We start from the raw sequence: 24618 nt of genomic DNA on the forward strand, positions 1-24618 counted from the left end.
GCACACCTTGCTGAGTCTTGCGAATGCATTTTACAGTCAACAGCTTTTTGGGAATCATTTTGTTAATGGAAAAAAAAAAACTTTTATACCCGTCAACTGTTATCGGTGAAGTTTGTTGCGGATTCAACTAAAGAAATGTGAACAAATTGAGTTTTTGCTAAAATTATAAGTGTGTAGACAATCCTGGTTCACCCATTTGTATGTTTGGATGATTCATTATGAGTGTTAAGTGGCTTGACAAGCAAAAAACAAAACAAAAAAATTTCTCTGAAAATGAGTAAAAAAGCAGCCAATTTCCAAAGAAATTTTCTGAAAGACTTTTAAAAAGCTTAAAGAACTAATGCTCAAGATTCACAAACGACTCGACTCAATTTCATAAGCATTTATTTACATGCAATAGTGCTCCAGCATGTGCAACCACAGAACAGCTACACTTTAAAAAGAAAAAAAAAGGGAGTGTAGATTCAGGATCTCCTTCATTTTGATTGCAGATGTCTCTGTCAAAGACTAACACTTATGTACCGACCAGTGAGGGAGGAATAATACTGACACACCTGTCGCAGCAGCCTCACCTGGCAGTCTTTTGGTAACCAGCAAACAAGTAAACACAGAAATGGTTGCAGTATAAAGTTCAGCTTATCAATGACTGAGTTAAAGACATTTTCCAGAATCTCTCCCATTCAGTGATTTAAAAAAAATATACCAAAACAAAATAAATAAACTATACAATATATAATCTCTTGTACACTACTGAAACAATGATTTATGTTGCATACACTTGTTAATAGTTTGTTAATGACGAACAATGCATAATACATTTGTGTTACTGCTATACAGAAATGACCGAGAACGTGATATCGCAGAGCTAAACAGCACCTCGTGACAGCATCAGACTGGGTCCGATTGTGTTTCTGTCTAAAGCTAAGTACCTAAAAGGTCCAGACTAAGGATGGAGGAAGGCTGGGAAAGACATGATTGGTGGGGAGGGTTTAGTTGTGAAGTGCTGAACTGAGAGGAAGTCCCTGGAGACTCCAGACTCTTCTTCACACAAGGAATAAAGGTCTCAAATGCAGACAGACAAAAAGACAACATACTACTCCCTTTGTCCGTGACATAGCGTGAGGAGATCTATGAATAAAAAGTCACTTTCTTTTCAATATGAAAATAACCTTATATACAGTATAATCGGACACTTATGTACAAAAGCATAAATATATAAATATCTGTGATACAAAAATAAATATTTTCTCTCTTTTTGTTTACGGTTTATTTAAGTCTCTCATGCATCTGTCACGCTGGCCGTCCCCTCGTCCTCGGGGGACGCTTCATTTGGGAGGATGTTCACTTCTTGTATAGCTGCATCTTGGGATTGTGGCGTTGTGGCTGCTGAAGAGGATGTGGTGAAAATCCCTTCGTCCTCCAGAGAGAGAAGCGGGAAAGATGCCGGCTCTGCGGTAAAGAGAGAGGAATGGTGAGAAGATGACAGGAGGATTCAACAACAACACCAAAACAAAGGCATCCTTAAAAGATGCTCGTTTGGTTGATAATAAAAGAAGAACATTATGAGCAGATATTAATGGAGACATCCTCACATACTTGGAGCGATGTCCTCCGTTTTGTCTCCACCACAGAAGCCGCCATCACCTCCCGCGTCCTGTGAGTTTAAAAGCTGATGTGGGGAGTTGAGGAGCTGGAGAGTGGAGTCATCTGGAGAATAGCAGGAGTGCTCAGGATGATCAGGGCCACTGAAGAAAACAAGAAAAACATATTTATTAGACTTTTTTTTTATTGTCCATACCAGTTGTGACGTTTGGGATGTTCAGCCAACAAATTTCTTCAACATTTATCCAGGTGTTCAGTTTAAATTCTTGAGCCTGTTGGTCAAAATTCAGTTTTCTTGCTCATCAAATCAGGACAAAAAGGTTTTTTTAATGTCACTAGTTCATATTGGTAGAATTATTTTACGGTGTTAGTCCAGTACATTAAAAAGTAAATAAGTGTTATAATGAAAACACACCTGGTAGAATAGTGGTAAACAGGCAGGTGTCCATTGGGCTGTTGCAGCAGCGTGTCACACTCCATATCACAATCCACACTATCCTGCACAGACAGACGAGCATACATTAAATATTCAAACAAAAACTCGTGGATAGTATAAAACCTAGTTTTGTTTTTGTTTTGTTTTTTTACCTGCTGGAGGCCAGGCAGGCAGTGCTTAGGTTTGCCATTTGGTGTGTATTCTCCGTTGGCGGGGTACACGCCATGTGGAGCAGTCATGTGAGTATCCAGCGGGCAGTGGCCCACTAATGCAAGTCCCTGAAGAGGAACCATGGTGTACTGACATGACGACATGGGGGCGGCCACAGCGGGGAAGCACATGTCGGTTGTTTGCTCTGAAATGAGGACAAAACAGGAATTACACGGATGTGGACGGGGAAGACGTTAATCCCTGTAAAGACTCGAGGAACGGCAAAGTGCACTCACTCTGTTTGGCCCAAGCCCGCCACAGGCAGAAGGGGATGAAGGCGACAATAATGAAGACGAAGGCTCCCAGGACAACGCCAACTATGAGGTAGGGGAGGTCGCCGGGGCGAGGCACACCTACACCGGGCGGTCCATACCGAGGGTCACTGGGAGTCTCTGATGGGAGAGGCTTTTGGGAGTTAGGACGAGCTGTAGAAAAAAGGAGAAAGAGGAAAAAATTTAACTATTAGCAAAGAAACTCTTTTGTAAAAGACAAGACCGACTGACTGCGACAAGCTTTCGCCAACAAAGCACCTCACCTTTTGTTTCAAGGATGACGACATTGCCAAATTCGCTCTCTCCCTTCTCGTTGAAGCTCTGCATCTTGATGTCGTAGGCGGTCTCGGGCTGCAGGTCCGTAATCGAGTGCCAGTATCTGTCCCCTTCCACCACATCCTTCTTATAGTCGCTGTCATTATCGCTGTCTGTCGGCCGGTAGTAGATGTAGAAACCGTAGATGGGCGTGTTGTTTACTGGAGTGTACTGTCGAGGGGGAGAATAAATCACATTATAAATCACTGCAAGCTTGTTTTTGAAATCCTCAATCTCCTTCTGGACACTCACCGTCCATTTGAGAATGATGGTGGTCTCGTTGATGGCCTCATTATAGGTAATGTAGGGTCCATCGACGGGGCGTTCGTGTGTTCTCCCGCCAACCACCGTGTATGCCTTGGAAGGGGCGCTGGGAGGACTGGAACCAATCACGTTCACCGCTACCACACGGAACTTATAGGACGTACCTACAGGGAGAGGAACGGGCATTGTTCATCTCTGGGATTACAACCAGCCAGTGGCGCTTTCCCATTGTTGTGCTGATTAATGAGGCTTGTTTTCACTTTACTGTCTGTTTTCTTTGAGCAAATGCGATGCTGTGCTGTGCTTTTGACTGATGGCAACAATTACTGAGATGATTGAAACAACACTCATTATGGTGATAAATTTTGCAGACCATGGGAATGTAATTATGTGGACATCATTGTTGTAATGATATGGTACGACATGTCCTACTGCTCCCCCCACCCCCACCGAGCCAGAGTAAACAGCTTTGAGCAACAACGCTACGGTTTTGAAAAGAGGGTGTGAAGATGGCTGACCTTTCTCCAGGCCCGTGATCTCCACGGAGAGTCGCGACGGGGGGATGTTCTCCACCGCCGTCACCCAGTCCTCTCCTGCCTTCTTCACCTTCTTGTACTCCACCCGAAACGACTGGATGGGGAAGCCGCGGTTACCGCGAGGAATCCAAGTCACGTACGCCGACGTCTCAGTCGCTGTGGAGACCGTGGGCTTGTCGGGGGCTTCGGGAGCTGAAGAAAAGCAGGGAAGAGTGTCAAATGGAAGCTACAAACAGGGACAATATACTCAAACTAGTGAGAGAAAGTTCAACAACGGTCACGTTCAGGACTTACTGGGAGCTCATCCTTCAGGGAACAGAAATGCAAGAGAAAGTGAGACTTGTTAGTGAAAGGAGAAGGTGAAACTGTATCTAGCTCTGTTCATAATCAAAGTAATAGATTTATTAGTATTGTTAATCAGAGAGGAGTTTGTCTCAGTAATACACAGGACTGTTGAGAGCTTACGAGAGAGGCTTGGTGAGGGGACAGAGGGAGTCTTTGGAGGATCATTTGACACTCCCAGATTTTTGCGACCTGTGGACAAAAGAGATAAGGCACCACATCATCTTAAAGAAATATACTCCAAGTCATTTTTAAAGGAAAGGACTGGTGTCACTTTCTGACTCCCTGAGTCTGAGAAGTCAAAAGTTAAGATGTGTTTAAAGCTGTCAAAATAATGATTACCTTAAAGTGCCTCAGTGTTTAGCAAACATGACTCAAAACGGAACAAATAAGGGAATTTCTTGGGGACTATTTTTTTACAGGCAGATTATGCAGCAGCACGCTGATGTGAACTGACCACAAGTACCCGGCATGAAAAAAAAAAAAGCACCTGGCGCGAAGACTGAAGGAATCTAGTAGGATAACAGCTGTTGTTGTACCTTTGCCGGTTCTGAAGGTCATCATGGCTGGTTGTCCCAGCCCTGCACAGTTCTTGGCAGTCATCTCGACCTCATACAAGCTGTCCGGCTGCAGCTTGGATAGAGTCAGCTTATGGAGAGAGCCCGGGATACTGGTGGAGGTCCAGTCTGCAAGAAGTTCTCCCACCTGAGAGGCAGAGCAGGCTCAGTTACTAACACAAGAACACATGTGTGACTCTAAAAAGTTTAGACGATGAGCTTCTTGCAGTACCTTTCTGTATTTTATCATATACTCCAGTACAGGAGGTCCATGCTCGTGCCGCGGCTTCCAGGTGAGCTCATAATAGTCAGCCTTGCCTGTGCGTGGCTGACTGAGGATGATGGGGGCTTCTGCAGGCATGTACCCTGGAAATTCTGAGCAGTCTAGAGGCAACATGGCACCTGCAACCCCCGGCCTCACAGGCGGCTGCTCTCTCAGCACCTTGTCTGGGCTGAGCGGGCGGTAAATGGAAGGCAGCCTCCCTCGGGATAAAGTCCCTGTAACGAAACAAGAAGGATGACATCTAACATCTGTGAAATAAAAGAAAATCATCAACAAATTACCAAACTGAACCCACTCACCGGTTGATACGGTGATGAGGCGAGCAGAGGCCTGTGAGCTGCCCACCCCGTTCTCAGCCATGCACTGGTACAGCCCGTCATCCCGGGGGCCCACTTTGGAGATGCGCAGCCCCCGGGAGGTGAGGCGGTGGCGAGAAGACTGGGCGAGCGGCTGGGCGTTGTGGAGCCACATCACAGAGGGAGCGGGCTTACCGCGGGCCTGGCAGATGAAGCGCACCGTGTCGCCGTACACGACTTCCCGCTGCTGCAGCTCCACCATCACCTGAGGAGGCTCTGCAGGGAAAAGAAACACACAAAGGAGAGAGGTGAGGAGGCCGACCTGAAACTCTGTGCATATGCATCTGTGTGGATCTAGGAAACATTTGACTATTTTCTGGTATTTGTAGACCAAACTACTAATCGAGGTAAACTTCGGCGCTTCGGTGAATACAATCGTTCACCAAAACACTTAATTGATCTCCTGATTCCTTAAGATTGCTTTACAAGTGCCAAAAATCTCCAATATTTACATTTTTATATAACTATTTTTGTCTCGCTAAACATCCAAACCCCAAAATGTTCTAACTATAGTGGAAATACTATGAGCTGGAAACAACATGGTTCGTGTTCTTGCTTGATAAGTGACTTAATCGATTCTGAAAACACAGTTGTAGTGTGTGTGTGTGTGTGTGTGTGTGTGTGTGTGTGTGTGTGTGTGTGTGTGTGTGTGTGTGTGTGTGTAAGGGGGTGTGTGGAGCCAGGCTGGGCCAGCTAGTTGATGGTTGGCTGCTTGTGAATGGGGGAAAAGACAGAGCTCATTACAGCTACAGCAGCACTCTGGCTTTAATTAGAGCCAGCTGCAGAGAGACGAGCCCACAATACATTCATACACAAACATGCACGCACGCACGCACGCACACACACACAGAAAATCACTGTAAAAACAGTCATCCATAACCTAGACACACTCAATCAAGTCCTGGTGCAGAATAGAGAGCTCTGTCTCCACCAACTCTGTGTTGCAAAACACCGCCCACACTGCTCCTCTCTCACACACTCTGTACATACAGACCCCGTCTTGCCAGTCCGCCAAACAGGAGTCGATGTAATTATTAAATCCATGACACGGAAAAAACTTAAAACAAAACAAAAGTACCTTGTAGAGTCAAACAAAAAACACTTCATTTTACTCACCAAACACTTGGACGTCATAGAGCACCACGGCAGAGCTGGCCGAGCCGATGCCGTTGTCTGCCCCGCAAGCGTAAGTGCCCGAGTCTCCCTCGCCGACTGCATCGATAAGCAGGTTGCTAAGCAGGAAACGCGTGTTGTTGTGGAGACGCAGGTCCTGCCCGTCCTTTGCCCACGTGACCTGGGGAGTTGGGATGCCACTGGCCACACACTCCAGCACCAGCCGCTGGCCTTTAGTCACCATGATGGAGCGGGGTGCCGGCGGGTAAATGATCCGAGCCGCTTCTGATGTGGAGCCTGAAAGAATCGAGGCATTGTGCGTGTGAGCACCTACGAGTAAAATGCGTCCCCGCAAGACCAGAATGCCATGCTGAATGAGCAATAGTGACTCACGGCGTATGCGCAGACGATCAGCAGAGGTGGACGTTTTAACCTCCTGAGTGACGGGGTTGTAGGCAGCACACTTGTAGGGCCCCTCATCATCACGTGTGGCATTGGCTATCTGCAGGTTCCCTGATGGCATGATGAGGTAGTTCCCTGCAGGACCAAACAAAAACATAAGTCTGAGTGAGAGGGGTGCAGAAGAAAAGCAGAGAAAATAATCAGAAATACCACAGAGACAAAGAGGAACCACAGAAAAACCGAGTCCATGTTGTGAAACAGCGTGGGTAATATGAGCCCTGTGTGCCATTCCAATACATAGCTGCACTTCCAGCTGAAGCCACAGAGTGGCACTGTCGAGTCTGACCCAAGTGAATGCTCTTCAACGTGGTATTCATTTCCTCACAGATAAGGTAGATATCAGTACCTACAGCTCCCAGGCATCATCAGCATACCAGCTACAAACCACTGGAGCTTTTCTTCTCTTCCAGGCAACTTAGAAGTAAATAGTTTGAAAAATAAACAACTGCATTCCCATGTTTCAACATTCTCCAGATAATGCCCTTATCGGTGGTTTTACGATGGGTCAGATAGCAGGATTATAGCATTTCGGTAAATTACGAAGATAGTATGGGAATTAAGGAGAGAGAGTGAATGCTATAAAAGATCTTGAGGGATTAAAGCAGCTGGTTACCTTTGGATGTTTCCAGCCACTCCTGTTTGACGCTGTAGCGAACCTGAGCCTTGGGCTGGCTTTCGGGGAGGTGACATTCAATAACAGCCGTGTTGCCTTCATCCACTTCGATCTCCTGCTGGTCATCGGGCTCAAAGTCCCGCAGCTCTAAAAAACAACAAAGACATGAGGAGAAAAGTCAGCGCCGTCTCATAGCTACAACACATTTCACCCTTCTTTCATCATCTTAATATGCAGTGTAAATCACGTCTAACTGCACATGTATACATACAGTCATTCCTCGGCTTCAGATGTACAAAACCGCAATATTCAGAGCAATAATAACTGTGCTGTTCCCATGTTGGGTGTCTCTCATGTCAGTCCGACTTTGCTGTGTTGTAACCACATTCCCACAGCTTCTCTAATGTTCCCTCTTTTTGGAAAAAAAACTTCTACCTCCACTTCTTTCCCACTGCTCGTCTTTACGTGATCCGCTGAAATTCGCAGGAATTTTAGGAAAGCACTTCAAGCTAATTTTTTCTGGTGTCAGTAACATTTGAGTAGGCCACATTAATCTTGTCAAACATTATACCGGGGGACTGGAGCCGGGTCAGATTCTGTGGGAAATGGTGGGAGTGGGGATTACCGGGGCCATGTGCTGTGACTGTGTCCCACAGACACACGGTCTGCACAGCATAGACACTTATCTGGCCCCCTGACCTTCTAAGCCCCTGCCTGAGCAGCCTGGAGGCCTGGCATTGGGGGGAGGGGTCAAAGGGGAGAAAGCGCCATCCTATAGGGTTTCATTGCCATTTTATAGATTTGAAGCAGATAGAACCTAACATGAGACAGAGAGTAGAAACAGGAGCAAAGAGAACAGCACAGGAGGGGAAAATAACACCCAAAGAAATTTGTCATTAAGGCGTCCAACAGTGAAATGAAAGATAAATAAAACTTCTCCAGGAACGTAATTAAACGTCTGCCAGCCTTTGTTGATTTATTCTTAACAAACACAGCCTCTCCATTCTTTCCAGAGCTGCTATAACTGGGGTGTTTTTCTTGGACCCGGCACACCGAGCTGCCCGTATGCACACACAGTCAGCTGATGAGTCTTTGTGCACCTCTGTGCAGCAGCAACAGGAGTCCCGCACGCACGTCTCTAAAAGGGGGCAGGGATAGCTCAGTAGGTAAAGTGGTCGCCCCATGATCGGAAGGTCGGCGGTTCGAATCCACTTAACGGCTACCCTGAGGTACCCCTGAGCAAGGTACCGTCCCTACACACTGCTCCCCGGGCGCCTGCTTAGTGGGCTGCCCACTGCTTCACTGAGTGAATGGGTCAAATGCAGAGAAAAACAAGTAATTTCCCCATGGGGATCAATAAAGTATCCATTATTATTATTATTAATTCAATAAGCAAAGTTTAGTTAACAGTATCTATTGATAGGGGCTTTAAAGTGATTTACTAAAAGCACTGCGGGCAGTCGATTTATCCACCACGCACGCTGGATCTGCCCCCTCTGCAGGCGCCTGGGGGAGCTTTAATAGGCGTAATGGGGGAGATTGTCTAACACGCACGCACACATTAACAACAAACACACAACACAACCCTATGCCTGTGTCAGCTCTTATTCTGAAAGATGAGAATCCCAGCCAGGACATGTCAAGCTTAGCGGGGTGTGTTGAAGGGGAAAAAACCTCAAGGATAGGCCGTGTGGCGCTCCATTTGCAAAATCAATCAGGTGCTGTTTTTACAGACACCCCTTCCCCCACCTCATATCTCCCCACTCCACCTTCCTCCTCCTTCTCTTGGCTGTTTCTCCCAAATTCCTTCATATACACCTTTTAACGCCCCCTCTCACAACTCTACTGCCCCGCATTCTTCACAGGAAAAAGAAAAATCCCCTCACGGGTGCCTCTCAGGTGTGCACGCGAGCGCGCGCATGTGATGTTTCTTGTGAGTGCATCCTGCATGGATGGAGGATTGATGGCATTCATAAAGTGAAGCAGACCTCCCGCACCACGGCTGCTTGGCAGGGCGAGAAGGAGCGAGAGAGAGACAGTACATTCATCATCTTTATGTGCAGCAGCAACAGGAGTCCCGCGCGCACGTCTCTGAATTATAACACGTTATAGCAACGTGTTGTGCGTTCACGTTGTGCAGATACATGTTTCTACGGCAAAAAAAAAAAAAAAAAAGGAGGAGGGTGATTGTCTGCACAAGAATTCAAGCGGGGGAGCTTTTAAGTGATGCCAAGAAGACGCAGATTTTTCGGAGTCGGATAGTGTGGAGGGTCTGGAGTCAACGTATCCTGATCACAAAAAAAAACATGTGCGTACAACTAAGAGGGCTCACAAGGAAAGGCAAGCACGTACACACTCCCCACGGAGCAGTTCCTTAGGCGGTTTGGGGGTGGCCGAGGAGAAGCAGTTATTAAATTAAAGAGGCTTTTTTGGGAAGGCGGGGCGAACAGACTGGCTCCACATGTGGTTGTCCCAGTGTGATTCATCCACTATTGGAGCAATCAATAACTTTTAATGCCTTTGTAGCTACAGCCTCTGGAGAAAACCCAAAGAAAAATAAGAGCGAGAGAGGTGAAGATGACAAAAAGAGGAGGATGAGGAGGAGAAAGAGAGAGAGGGAGACGGCGATAATGAAAGGAGGCGAGCTGAGAGAAAGTGACAGGGTGAAGAGTGAAAAACGTGCGAGGGGAAATGCGTGTGAAGATGATTGTGGAGGGATCCGAGGAGGCAGAGAATGTGACACCACGTCTCGTCTCGTGTCAGGATCTTGTCTCGACTGGCCTAAAAACAGCTTCCAGTTTCTGCAGCCGCATACATCACATCCCTACGCGTAAAACAATACTGGTAAAAGCACCCTCCCCACCCCCCTAGCTAATGGTGTGCTCTGCTGGGGCGTATACCTATATCCTCTGTCCACTCTTATCTCCACTCAGCCCTCAGCACAATTACGGGGCCATAACTTCTGGCGAGTCCTGCTGTCGGGCACTGCAGTGAGGAATGTGGTGTTGTGGGGAAAGCAAAGGGCCAATGAAGGTAGGGGGGCCTCCAAGCTAAGTCCTGCTGGTCCCCTTTCCTCCCCCCCACTTGCTCAGACTGGCCCCTGGGTCCCCTTCATTCCTCCAGCTCAGGTTTCACAGTTTCAGGCCCCCTTTTCAGTCCCACAATGGATATCAAATACAACACCGTACATTAGCAAAGCACTAAAAACGTCAGCATGGGGAATCATTTATTTTAACACTATTAAATTGACGCAGCTGTTTTTTGTCTGAGTACACAGAAGAAAAACTGCCTGACTGTGCAGAGTTAATCCACTTATTACTGATGTGCAACAGATTCTCACTGGAAGGACCAAAACTGCAGTAGGTTTATATTTTTTTTCTCCCCAAAACCACAAGTAGTGGAAAAGTACGAGGTTTACAGTGATGTACTGGTAAAGGTTTAAAGCAAACAAATGCCGCCCCTTCACTGCTTTTGTTCTACTTAGAGAGAGAGAAAGAAAAAAAGTCCAACGCGTTCTTTGGATATTCTGACAAACCAAAAAGGGGCCCCTTTGTTTGTGTTTATTTGTCACAGCTTCGTGTGGGTGGCTACTCACTGGCAGCAGTGACGTTAGCAGGCACACTGGCTAGGGCTCCGGCGCTGGTGCTGGCCACACACTGGTATCTGCCAAGAGTCTGATTGGAGAGAACTGGGATGAACAGGCTGCTGGGCCTCAGCACTACACCCAAATCTCCGTCTACCAGCTCATGGCCGTTGAGGCGCCAGCTGATGTTGGCGGAGGCGGGACGGGCACTGCAATGCAGGGTGACGCTGCCTCCCAGCTTCTGCACCACGGATGTGGGCTCTTCGTTGAACGCCGGCACCTCGTCTGAGGAAACGATTAACAACAAGGATTCAGATGCAAATTAGAAACTCTTCATGTGAGCATGCGTATAAAAGATATTTACACGTCGGGGAACTGATATGTATGTTTGCCATCATTTCTTTTCTTGATTAGTTGGAAATCCAAAGCAAAGTTTGACGTGATTAAACCACAAAATTTCCTACAACAGACCAAGAAAAGCAGCAAATTCCCAGACAAATGTTTGGCTTCTTTGGTTGCAAATTTTGCTTGAATCAGTGAATGAGCTAATCGCCGTGGCTCCACATACAATACTTGCATTATTTTTAGTGGCAAGAACAGCTCATGCACACTATTCCCGCCTTCCAATTTCTTTCAAATAAACTGCTGTACCTGCTGCCAGACACATAACATCTCACTCGCTGTGCCTCAGCCAGAATATTTTGTCCCTGGCAAGGACTTACTGTGCATCAGGTGTGTAAAGGCACTCAGTAACTGAGGGTAGAGTGAGGTAGAAAACTGCCACAGCAAATTGTGACTGAGGGCATGAAGACAGATGGATGGAAAAAGGAAACATTTTCATTATTACGTTGCTTACTGTTAATACACAGAGAGAGGAAATAGGCACTGGGATTACAGTGAGAGTGGGGTCCAGTACTTCACAAGCTAATGTTGTTTACTCACCGGTGAGTGAAGCGCCGCTCTGCAGGCAGCACAGCAGTACTGCGCCAAGAGCGCACAACACTGGAGCCCTTCTCTTTTTCATCCACGGAGTCCAGTCTTGCTTTCCAGACATCTTCCATACACTACCCCCTGAAACACACAACAACAGGAGGTGGTTAGAAAGGTCACGTACAGACTCTGAGCAAAACAGGCTTTAGTCAGTTTGTTTCAGTCAAACCTGACTGAAGCAAACAGGCAGAACTGCACCGAGACACGCATCCTCCATCTAAACAGCGCGCAGCTCCCTCTGATTGAATTTTACTTGTATACACACGTGCACGAACAGGCGGCCGCTAACGAAACACAAGCCAGGCGAGGCGGCGCGCTCAGCAGAAAAACTCCAGACACAAATAAAGTCTTTCTTTTCTGTCAGCCCCCATCTCACCGTTGACCCCATCCCCTCCCGCTGCGCCCGCACCCATCCAGCCCACGCTCATCAAAGGGGCGCCCTCATTCTGCGTGCCGTAACCCGACCCCTCCACCTTCCTGCTCAGGTGTAACCGATACAGGTAGAGCGGTATGAAGAGAGGGAAGAAGATAGAGGAGAAGACTAAAACACACAGGCTGCTTTCAAGAGTTTGGACAAAGAGCAACTAATGAGAGGTAGTAGAAGGGAAGGAGGCACAGGGTGGAAATGTATATATATCCTAGAAGTAAGGAGTGAGGATAAGATGGATACTTCAAATACAAATAGAGAAGTTGCTGGTAATGGTTAGTCTATTAACGGTTAATATAGAAAGAGGGGAGCTTTTCTCTCTCTCCCCTTGCTGCCAAGTTTCCCAAATTCTTTCCTGTCAGGTTAAACTAACAACTTCCCGTCAGGATGAGGAGGGTGGTCCTGCAAAACTAAATCTCCCCTTTCTCCCCACTCACTCGCTCTCTCCCTCACATGCACGCATGTCCTCGAACATACAACGGTCCCGTGAGGAACCTGCAGAAGTGGAAGCGGCACGCAACTTTGAACATGCATTTTTGTTCTGAGCTTAATAAGGCAAAGGGGATGATTAATGAAGCCTGCCTGCACACCAACGCGCTCACACACAGAGAAGGGTCCCAAGGCAGGACAGTAAGAGAATGGAAACTTTTACAGTGCACCTTCATCATCTAATGGTAGCAGTGAAGAAAAAAAGATATATATATATATATATATATATATATATATATATGTGTGTGTGTGTGTGTTTGGCTGCCTGGCACATGAAAACGAGCAGAGCGGTAGGGTGATGGAAAAGCAGCTGCAACAGCTCCACAAGGCCACACATCACTCTCTGCTCCGTTTTAATTGCACATTATGAATGTGTAAACAATTTCAGATGACTAATTCTCGTGCCATCAACAGCAACAAAGCAGCGCTCTGCGTGGAAAAGACAGCGTGGCGCAGTAATGATTACTCAGCCCCGTAATGAATCGAGTTTATTTACACCAAGAAACAGAACTTTTTTCTCTTTTTTTAAAGCTGCTAAACGCTCCAGTGTTCCAGTTGTTTTTGTATGCTTCCTGCTGGGTGTTGGATTTTAAGATGCTACAACCCCCGCAAAAGCAAAAGGGAACTGGATTTGAGTGGTAACTCTACATAATGCTATTAGCACTGATGCAAAATTTGTATTAATACCCTGTTAGACAAAAACTCCAATCACTGATTTCTCTAGATTCACACATGTGTAGACCTTCTGTTTATCTCTCATTGTGACAAGCCCTCAAGAATGAGGATAACCCTTAGTGTCAGCCCTACATACATGTACAGTTTCATTTAATCACTCGTCCACACAAAGTGGCTCATCAGTAGCGGGCTCACTCTGTAAACAAACAGCATGCTACTGTGGGGACCAGGAGGGAGCAGAGCTGAAGGCCTGTGGCTTCTGTGGCTGGTCACTATATGGACACAACTCAGTACAGCTGCCCATAAAAAACACCTACATCTCTGTGGAGCACCTGTCCCGACTGTAAGAGTCACTAACCATAAACCAACTACACGCACAGCGGGACACGCTACCTCAGCGCGTATCCCTCCCATATGTCCGATTTCTCATTCTTTTCAAAATAAAAGCACTAGCAATCAGACGAAGGACAGAGCTTTGTTGCAAAGGCACCTCGTACAATATCACTCCCTTAAAAAAAGAGCCCTGCTTCTCTGAGTGTGTCTGTTGGTCTGATTCATTAGCGAGCTGGGTCCTGTGTTTGCTTAGCGGATACCCTGCGTCAAGATGAAGAGTTGCCCTGACATCCATGTCCAACTTTTTCCATCACTCCTTCCCAGAGAAGCCAGAGAGGGAAAGAGGAGCCTCCCACGCATCAGCGACACTGATAAAAAACAGAGCACACACACACAGACAGCTCCCCTAAATTAAAAGCAGTGTGCATGTGCACTGGTGTGTCTGTTTGTGCGCACATATGCCTGTGACTGTTTTGTTACAGCCCTACCATGAGGAACGACGCCGCATGGCAAACACATTGTGCGAACAGCTTTGCGGTATATGAGACATACTTTAGTGACAGTGCAAGAGAGGGAACTCTGTGAACTGTTCAAATCTGCCAGTCCCACTGAACAAGTATGACTAGAGTGGAACCATTTCTGTAGTCACAGTAAGGACCTGAAACTCGACTCGCTACAGTTTTGATGTAGACCAGTAAAAGAGACAGCAAACGATGACAGCGCTGTGATTTTTAGATTTTGGGTAGCTGTTTTAATATTTATCTTTTGGGTAATATAGCTATTTTTTAGTTCAATTAAGGATTTTGTTCATTTAAGTATTGAAATAAAAAAAGTCTAAACTTGCTGACATTATTGAAAGATTTTCAACCTACCCCTGCAACAGGTGGGCCTCCATGCAACATATGCATTAAATAAAATGTGAAAAATCAACTTTTTATAAGCATAATTGTGCATATACACTGCTACAGATCCATATTAAACAGAGTTTCTGCAGGATTTCTTCTATCAGATCCATTCTTGTGGTTTCAGCAGGTTTAGATTTTCCTACCCTCCCTCAGTGCCTTCATGTTCCCTTTGAAATTTAGGGAGAAAAAAAAAAGACTTTGATGCTTATTACATCTATAAAGGTGTCAATAGAGAAAATGTTTTAATGGCACATATCCATGTATTGCACAAAAAATCCTTTCCAGACAGTTCTGTTCAAACCCTTTAAACTCATCTTGGTTTATCGTGATTAAAAAGTTCATTTTCATGGGAGGAGTTTTTAAGGGATTATCTTCGACTGCTGTGGTATTTTAATGGTCATCTCAGGGAGATCTTAAAGGTGTCTTGACTTGCAATTTGCTGTGAACACTTAATAACTTGCCTTCAGGACTAAGGAGTGATCACCTTAATAGTACGATTAAACATTTCTATCCAGGTGGGAGTGTCCTCAGGGGCAGAAACATATGAAAAATTATGAATGTAATTGTATGATGGCCAACCTTTTACAAAGTGCTTTCATCATATCACAAATGAGGGAATATGTTTTGGAAGAATTACATTCCATCCCTCCAGTAGAGTTACCATGCGGTGGACCAACACCATTGGTTACTGGACACAGATAGCTGTGGACAGCCAAACTAGCAATATACCATTTTTGTGTCCTCATGGTGTCCGCCTTGAATAGGCATCCATTCTTTGTGTCCTTGTTGTGCAGCATCTGCAAGGTCACGAAAAATTGGCAAGCACACGGATGTCTGCTCAGAGTCACGTGTTCGCCCTCGGATACCTAAATAAGCGTCACTTGAATTAAAACGGATGTTGGCCCATTTTGCATACTCTGAAACCAGAAGAAGAAGCTACTCTGTGCGGGTTCTTACTCCAACACCTGTTTGGAGAGGGCGAGGAGAAAGCACAAACAGCAGGCAGTGAGAGGTTGTGGCGGTGGTGTGCAGGCATGCATCACGAGCTGTAGGTATGCCGGTGTCTCATATGCCGTTGTGGGGCAGAGACACTTGACAGAAGTTCATTGTGAGCGTGCTAAGTAAAGACACCGGGGCCCCCGTTCTCCTGGGCCACTGCCGGTCCCATTGTGCCCCTGCCTCTGTGGATAAATTCATTTTGACAACCCTGCTAATTGGATAAAACCCGACTGGAGCCTCCTCCCCGAGCTCTCACATTCCATCTGCTTTCTAGCACGGAGAAGACGAACAGGAGAGAGAGGAGGCAGTGAAGGGGTATCAGGGTAGTAACTTCTCGTGAGGAGCTGAGCTGTTGAATATTTATCACCTCCCCAAAGTCCCCTCTTGCGCTCCCTCCTCCTCCCCCAGTTTTTACGTCTTTTTACAACCCGTGCGCTCCCCTCCACCCCACCCTATCCTCCCTTAAGGTTCTCCAAACACCACAAAGCCCCCCCTTTAGATAAACACATGCGGTGTCAAGTGTTAGGAGTGCCGGGGGTTCAACTGCCCCGCTCGGGCCCGCAGCCCACAATGCCACGCCGCATAGCTGTCATGCGGGAGGCCGGTTGCCCCTGGCGACGCTAACAGGCAGAACGCACCTTAATAGAGTGGAGAGTCATTGTAAAGCAGTGAGCCGGTGCACAGACAAAGACCCCGCAGACCCCTGGAGAAAGGGGAGACGCTACTCTGAAGGGTCCGGGGAAGAGCTGATGGGCCCTGCTCAATGACCAAAGAGAAGAGGGAGGGTGGGGTGGGGGGGGTGCTCAATGACCAAGAGGTTTCTGTAGTGGTGTGTGGAGAGTTTGTGGAGGCAGAGAGGAGGAGAGAGAGTTCGGTGCCTTTAAAGACTGATGTGAGCTGGGTGAAGGGGGTTTTATGGATGCAGGGGTAGGTGGGTGGGTGGAGAGGTTGACTGAGAAAGCTGAACAGCGACTCAAATTAATAGAGAGGATGTCAACTGGCAGGCGAGCAGGAGGAGAGAGCAGAGCCTCATCAATGAGCGGCTGTGTTCGAGGGAGCGTGTGTGAGAGCGTCGCTGAATGTCTCAACATATTTTCTCCTCATTCTGTCAATCTGTTGGCTGGCCTCTTAGCCTGGCCGGGGTTTTGGTGCTGAGTAAAGGAGGAGGACGCGCATGGTCCAACACAACCACATCCGGTTTACCATTAGACCATCACACAGGGCAACTACATAAAAGATGAGAAGGGGATTTTTATTCCAACAAATTCTCAAGAAAACACTGAGACAGGCGTCACATGTTAGCTGCTGGTCAATGACTTCCTTGTTCTGTTAAACCTAGAGTCCAACACCTAAAGATTTTCACCCAAAAGCTACATGGATTATTGACTAACCCGATTAACCAACTTTAGAAAGTCATTTATAGTTTCCTAAACCCCCAAAAAGACAGAATCAAAAGTCTTGTTTTGTCGAACTCGCAGTTTGAAAGCAAAAATATTTTTACTTCATTTTCTGCAATAATAAAAGGGAGAGAGGGAGCACATGCTGACACTGGAGATGCCAGCGTTAAACCAGCTAGTTTTGCAGATTATTCACTTAGCTGTTTCCGCACTAACTCTGCACATGGATTTTTTTTTTGGTCACCCAAAACATCAAAACTCAAATATGTACATATAATCTGAATAGAACTGGGCAGAAATACATGCGGTTTTGTGTTAGTTACTTTAGTATTAATGCGTGTACCTCTGGATGTTGCCCATCTCTACTATAATGCAGATAATGCAAAAACTGAAGCGGACAACCTCCGTTGTTTTCCCTTCTGCCAACTCAACACCAAAACTTGGCAGAGTCTAAGTCTGAAAATCGATTCCCACCTCTCTTTCCACTCCCCCGCAGACAAGAGGACATTATGGAGTCCCCTTTGGCATAAAAATGCTGCCCAACAGGTGGAGAGGGGGCCAGCTCAAATCCTCCACTCAAAACATCACTCGTTCTCATGCCACAAAAATTACACATCAAAAGCATCCCTAACGAGGTTGAGAACCTACCCCCTCCTCCTTCATAATACGCTCTCTCAAACACACACGCACGCTTCACAAAGTATTAACGAGCTATACGCCCGTCCAAGCCCTCCTTCACCCCCTCCCCAAACCGACACTAACGAGCTACAGTGCGTCTCGGGGATTAACGAGAGGGATCTGGACAGGCCTGCCATGTAGAGGAGGGGGCGTTCTAATCAATTAGGCACTGAAGCATTTGCATAATTTAGATAACGAAGCCGAATTAACCACGGAGAGCTAATTATGGTGCCATGGTGAGCACATCCACCCACATTCTTCTGCCTGGTGTGGGATGCCAGCGTGCCCACCAAGGCCATGGGAACAGGGCTGGATCATAGAGGCTTCCTGGGGAGTTAGTTAGACCTGGAAGGATGGGAGCGAGGAAGAAAGGAGTAGAAAAGATAGAATACCAGGGTTAGGAAGACAAAAGAATAGAGAAAGATGTACAGAAGAACAGGAAGAAGGACACTGAGACCATTCCATATTCTTACTCCATATTAATAAGGAATAGTATCCATTATTGTTATGGAATAAGGATATGGAGAATGATTAAGATAGAAAGCTAGAAGAACAGAAAGATGGATAGAAACAGATGATAGAATTAAGGATACAAAAGCAAATAGAAGCATAGCAAAAATGTTAGAAAGATAGACGGCAGGATACAAGGACAGAAGGATGGATATAAAAAAGGATGATAGAAATAATTTTTTTTTAAAAAGAATAGAAGGATGCCAAGAAGGAAAGGAGGACCGATAGAAAAAAGGATAATACCCAGGATTTCACAGTACTCATCGCACAAACACACACGTGCGTGCATGCAGTTACATATTTCATTTACCCACAACCATTCTCTCCTTGCACAAGAAGCACACACACTCAGTGACACATAAGCAAGCAATCACACAAACTCCTATTACATGGTAAAAGTATACTCACAGAGGCACATAAATATGCAGACCTCAGGAAGTTTTTCCAACACCAAATGTCAACACGCTAAAAAACAGGCTACCACTTATCCCAAGCCCGAGAAATAAAATGCACGCACGCCGCGGCATTCACGCATGCCAATATAGACTTTCATAGCTGTACGTATATGCAGCCTGCTCTTTGTGTGTTCCTGCGGCGCTGGGAGAGAGGGGAGGGAGAGAGGAGGGATACGGGGTGGGTTAAAGGGGGCACCCCAACTCTTTTGGCAGCTCATGCATCAGAGTGAATGGAACCAATTATAAATCAAGAGCAATTTCTCCCCATTATTCAGCAGGAACCGGGAGGGGGGGGGACTGGCCCTACAACTCTCAGTGGGAGATGAAGGAAGGAAGAGAAAAGCAGAGCGGGTGAAATATTATATGAAAAACAGATACGAGGAGGCATTAGGAAATTGAGATAAGGTGGGGGGGTGACAGAAAGAGAGATGAGGGAATGGAGAAAGACTGTAAAGTTAGAAGGAGCAGGCCAAATGAGAAGGTTATAGGAAAAAACAGACATGAGGATGAATTGGGAAATGGATAAGAGGCAGGAACGTGAAGAGAAGGCGATGGGTTCGGCTGCGTCAACTGAGTTTGAGATGGTGCAATAGCGCCTGACAGCCTAGCTCATGGTTATCGAGTGAAAGCTGCTGCATCTCAAAGACATTCTTGGGAAGGGAAACAGCTGGAGGAGGCTCTTTTCAAGGAGAGCTCTCAGTTTCAGGAGCAGGATTTGTGAGACGCAGTAAAGCAGAGCTACCATTTGTCCTGTCACTCAAGGCCACGGATGTGCATTATCCTGCATAAAATAAAAACCTCATACAGATACAATTTGGACAGCAGACAGAGCCGCGCTGTCGATGGAAAATTCCAGCACTGATAACCTCAGGGGCCCAATACCTCACTAATCTGGTGCCCAGTGATTTATTCTGTTGAATCATGTCTTCTCCTGCCAGTCTGACATTCTTCGATGATGAGTTCTTGCTCTCTGGGGCAACACTTTAAATCTGATTATTGGTTGTAGCTCTGGGATACAACCCAGATTCCAGCTTTTTTTTTTTTTGTTGTTGCCGCTTTTATTGATCTATAACACAAGCTGGAGAAAAGAATACAACGCACTTATTATTCCAGCGTGCGTGCAGGCTCAGCGCGCCACACTCAGCGAGCCCGCACGCAAAAGGTGAGAAACTTAAGGAAACCAACGAAAGGGAGGAAACTTTTCCAACTGAGTGCATGAAAGAGAGCAGAAAGAGCAGGAACGTGACTGCGAGGCTTAAACCGAGCGGTTCCAGTCAGAATGCAATCTTAAGCATGTGTGTGAATGATCTATTAGAGCGTCTGGGTTGCTTTTGGCTCGTAATAACACCCCCCTAATCTTTGTCCAAATATCTGCTTTGCACACACAGGACTATTTGTCTGCACACACACACAGCTTTCTTACCAGAGTCTGGAGTTGATCAATGATCTAACAACACTCATACCGCACTCTCAATGTGCATTTGTGTGTGTGTGTTTGTGTAAGAGAGCGAGAATGAGAGTACGCCCTGGGTAACTTCATTATCCAATCAAGAACTTTTACTTTAAGCAGATCAACTCAACTAGTTTAAAGGCTTTGGATAATCTCTATAAAGCTGTTAAGACACTGGCTGTTTTTAATATACATATATGTGTATAAACTGAACACAGACGTGCAGATATGGTTTTGCAAACGTAGCCTAAAAGCGGGCTTCTGTAATGGAAAAAGCTGAACAACCATCTCTTGTTCAACAGACTTTTTCCCTTTCTTTCATTGCATCTAATTTATCTTCATTCCTTCTTCAATAATCTGCTTGATCACAGCCAAATTAGCATCTCCAACACTGTCAAAACTTTCTAGTTCCCCCCTTTTCTTTTTTTCGCCCACCTCCCTCCTCACATTCCTCTCTCCCTCTCACTCTGTGGTCCTGGCTGACAGGATCAAGAGAACAGAGGTATGCAGCCCCAGGGGAGGTGCCTAGACCCCAGCCACCTGCCAGTCCAGGTGTCCCTCTTTGGTTATCTGATGTCTGACTGGACACAGAAACCCTCCTGAGGGAACGAGGCTCAAGTCCAAGCTTCCAATCTGTCAGTGCGGGAGGACTAATGCACCGTATGTCAACAGGCCAATAATGTCTGGCAGTGGAAAATGAGGCAGCCTTATTTGGCAATGAGTGTGTTCCTCGCTCGTTTATGAAAAGTACATTAACCCAGAAAAACATCTGCTGAAATTATCAAGTAAACTAGTCACACTTCTCTCTCTCTCAAGTCTTTAGTAACCCTTTTTCTAATGCACTAATCTCAAAACCACCACGCAGGTGACAAGTAATACATTCCAGTGCAAGGAGATGATCTTGATGGGAGGGTAGCTACCACACACACACACACACACACACACACACAAGCAAAGGCCTACAGATTCTCTCTGCAGGCTGTTATGACTGCATGAGCGTACCTGCTGTCAGAGATGAAAGCGTGCCCCCAGGATGGAGCTTTTTCTTCTTCACCTTTGTCAATTAACACGGATGTTACACCCACTACAACAATGGGTGCTTTTCAGAACCACAGTGAGAAACTTTTGGCTCCCAAAACCCGAGCGCGAGCGCACAGCGGTCCTTATGGATCTGCTGGCTATTCGCAATCTTGAAATGCATCTTTAAAATCCATTTATGTCTGCAGACTTTGATTTAAACCCAGATGTGAAAACACTCCCGGCTGCATGAGGGGTTAGTTAAAGCCTGTCCTCTTTGCCTTCATATCTTACATCATACCTCAACATGGCAAAGTCAATTTGGAAGCAAAGCTAAGATACGAGTGAGAAACTCTATTTCTGTTGGCGGCAGACCCAAATCCACACAGTAACTTTTCCTCACAGGCTATAACACATACGAAAGCTCAGCTCCTATAGGATGGATGAAAACTATCCAGCAACAGGCAAAATAGGGGAAAACTGTCTGTCTGGCAGGTAACCAAGATCAATGAAATTTAATTTCACTGAAGAAAAAGAAGGTTCTGCCGGTAACAGCCACATGAAACTGTAACCGAAAGACAATAAAGCAAGCTTCCTGTCCATATAGTCTTCATTCGCAGTCCTAAAAATGTAAAAAAAAAAAAAAAAGAAGAAGAAGAAAAGCAACTTAATAGGAACATTGTATGGTTTTTTTTAACATTAATTACAGTGTAATACACATATTATAGAGGCTTGAAACATGCCTGTGGTGCAGCATAATACATTGAGTCTGCTTTACTGTATGAAAGCATGTTAGTCTTCATTTACGAACCATCTACAAACGAGAAATGGCACCGCCTTGAGAAACATAACCAAAAACTTTTGAAAATGTAGTTTGGTATCAGAAGACTTATTTCTAAGAACTTATTTCGTATTTCTGTGAGAAATATCTGAAATGTTTGCTCAAAAATGTGTTTTCCCATCTTTAACACGTGGTTCGTGTTCACAAGTCAATAATGGTATGATGGTATTTAAACTTTTATGGGGAAATAAACTGTTTGAAAATGATAGTTTCTGCCCACAGTAGCAGCAGCTCCAATATTTTTGCTTAGTATTGCACAAGATTGATTAGCAACTCCCATAATTGTCCCCCCCCCATTCCCCACATCAGCAATCAAAGGGGCCAAAGCCCTGTGAGAAACAGGCAGATAATCAGACAGGAATCATTTAGTTCAGCTTTGATCCACCCGCCTGCCAGAGATGATCAACAAAAACAACAAACCCTGCTACCAAACAAGAGGCTCCTTTTTTACTGAGACCAATTAATTCGCCCAGAAGCTGTGCGCCTAATTGGAGGAGGCCAGGCCATTCGTTTCGACTTTTAATCCAAGTGACATTGATTCAGCGGGAACAATCGGGCCCTCTTGTCTGATGCCATGTCTGTCACTGAATCGCGAAGCCGTCCTCCATGCAAGGCAGTGGAGGCTAAATGTAGACTAATCCAAATAACAAAACGACACCTGGGGTTGGAAACTCGAGCCCCTGCGGCTGTTTCTGCAGGCCTCCATCCGCCTCCTCTCCACCCCTTACCTCCTTTCCCTCCACCCTGGGAGCCTTCACGGTGATGCAGCCTTTGGCCAGCGCTCAAAACTCGGGTGGGGGGATCAAGACGAACATTTAGTCATTAAATCAGACCTGGATGAGGGGAAGGCATCAGGGGAGACTCTCCTGACAGCGAGGCAGGATGCAGGGTTTCTCACCAACAGAGGTGCCAGTTTACTGGAGGCTTTAATGAGGTTAGTCTGACACCAGGACTTTGGTTTGGGGGTGAGAGGGAGTGAGTGGGACTCCACTCAGGTAAGCAGTGTTTGGGTTTGTTGATGACAGCAGAAACATACAATCTGGTCGGGGCTTTTTTTTGAGCACTTGGAGGAGGGTTGTGGGAAAAAAATAGAAGATTGCGGTCTAATGCGTAAACGTAACCAAACTGTTATGTTAAGATCCAACAACTTTGATAGCACTACATAAACTTCAGGGGGAGGGAAGGGGCAGGATTTTTAAAGATGGCTAAGCAGCACCGTAAAAAAAGAAATTAATTATTTATAAGAACTCTGAGAATTGGCTCTCGTTCTTTCTACTTCCTTACAAATCTACTCATCGGAGGTCACTGCTCACCCGCTTTTCTATACCTCACCACAACGATGCTGAGCATGAGGGTGATGTTGATGATATGGGGTAAATCTGGCAGAGCTCACCATGTCTGTCTCCTGTTACCCTATGGGAGCGACTATAGGCTGCGGCCTGCAAAACGTAGACACGTTTTCCCAAAGAAAAACGCAAGTATACCTAAACACACAGCCGTGAATCTCCGCGACGTGTTACGAGAGGTCCGTAGCTCTTCATAAACACGCATCGTGGTGAAATAGTCGCCAGAAAAGTGGGGGAAAACTTTGGGGGAAAATACGGACGCGAGACCAATCAGGGCGCAGGCTAAGTCCGAAACCAAAGTCAAATTTTTCCTTTTTTTATATAAAAAGCAACTTCAAATCCAAAATCTGACCTCGAGGTGCGTCCCAATAATGCACGTCTGTGTCACGGGAACTTTGTAGCAGAGTTTTTGTGGATCATAAGGCTGGAGAAAGCGGAGGAAAAAAGCAAAACAAATGCGGCTATCGAAGCAGAGACGCCAGCATGAACGAACTAGTGATCAAACACCAAGAGTCGCACATTTCTCTGAAACAGAGTCACGGATGAGCCGGTGAAGTGCCCACAAGAGTCGGAAAACACGCAACATAGCCGATACGTTCATGTATAAAACTGTAACAACAGCGTAAAAAACACAGAGCGCACGAAGCGGTCAAACTTACCAAAACTGCACTGCTCGGCGCTCGCACCTCGTTTTAACCAGGCGATCTTCTCTTCGCGTCTCTCCTGCGTTTAAGTCCCCCAAGGAAAAAAAAAACACAACAGTTTTCGCTTCTCTTTTCCCTCTAAAGCCTTTGCTGCTTTAGTAATTTACTGCGATGCCACCGACATTTTCTTCGGCTCCCCCAAGTTCTCACATTGAAAGGCCGTTTTTGGATGACTGAGCTCTCAAACAATTCTCCCTTTTGCGACGCCTTTTCGGGTCCTCCCACTTCCCAAGCAGGAGGAGGGATCTGAACAATAGGGACTGGCTCCCAAACTCCCAGAGCTGGGTAGGTACTGCACCGCCGTTTGCCCCTACAGAGCGTATGCACAGCGTATGAGGACTTTGCAGAGATTGTGCTTAAAAGTAAAATGTGTAGGGGTGTTTTTAAAATGCAGATGGAGATAACTGTGAATAGAAAATATTTTTTAAAAATGAAGTTTTCTTTAAACTTTGGTGTTC

The 24618-nt window shown here is 46.0% G+C and overlaps 1 protein-coding gene across 2 annotated transcripts; it reads right to left on the reverse strand.

Annotated features, from left to right (window-relative positions):
* Positions 1-367: 367 nt before the first annotated feature.
* boc (BOC cell adhesion associated, oncogene regulated) lies at positions 368-24353 on the reverse strand. Of its 2 annotated transcripts, none has more exons than XM_085468381.1 (18): positions 24116-24353; positions 11887-12015; positions 10957-11229; positions 7362-7508; positions 6680-6823; positions 6290-6583; positions 5117-5389; positions 4767-5032; positions 4517-4682; positions 4101-4169; positions 3618-3827; positions 3088-3263; positions 2784-3006; positions 2485-2673; positions 2191-2393; positions 2018-2100; positions 1597-1745; positions 368-1449 (listed from the first exon to the last, which is right to left on the reverse strand). In XM_085468381.1, the coding sequence occupies exons 2-18, from the start codon at positions 11996-11998 to the stop codon at positions 1280-1282; spliced, it is 3147 nt and encodes a 1048-aa protein (XP_085324507.1). In that variant the 5' UTR covers positions 11999-12015; positions 24116-24353; the 3' UTR covers positions 368-1279. The 2 variants fall into 2 exon arrangements, with proteins under 2 accessions (XP_085324507.1, XP_085324508.1); XM_085468382.1 differs by having other exon boundaries at positions 1593-1745.
* Between the last annotated feature and the right edge of the window lie 265 nt (positions 24354-24618).

Source organism: Copadichromis virginalis, linkage group LG9 (genome assembly GCF_057382275.1).
Source record: "Copadichromis virginalis isolate Kocher_CV1m ecotype Utaka linkage group LG9, C_Virginalis_male_GT1.1, whole genome shotgun sequence".
NCBI classification, from domain to species: domain Eukaryota; kingdom Metazoa; phylum Chordata; class Actinopteri; order Cichliformes; family Cichlidae; genus Copadichromis; species Copadichromis virginalis.

What these genes read in the sequence shown, in the direction of transcription:
- boc (XM_085468381.1), bottom strand. Translation starts at nt 11,998, where the DNA reads ATGTCTGGAAAGCAAGACTGGACTCCGTGGATGAAAAAGAGAAGGGCT. An exon ending in ATATGATAAAATACAGAAAG is followed by an intron (nt 4,683 to 4,766) that starts GTACTGCAAGAA and finishes TCTGCCTCTCAG; the next exon opens with GTGGGAGAACTTCTTGCAGA. An exon ending in GACCTTCAGAACCGGCAAAG is followed by an intron (nt 4,170 to 4,516) that starts GTACAACAACAG and finishes TTTTGTCCACAG; the next exon opens with GTCGCAAAAATCTGGGAGTG.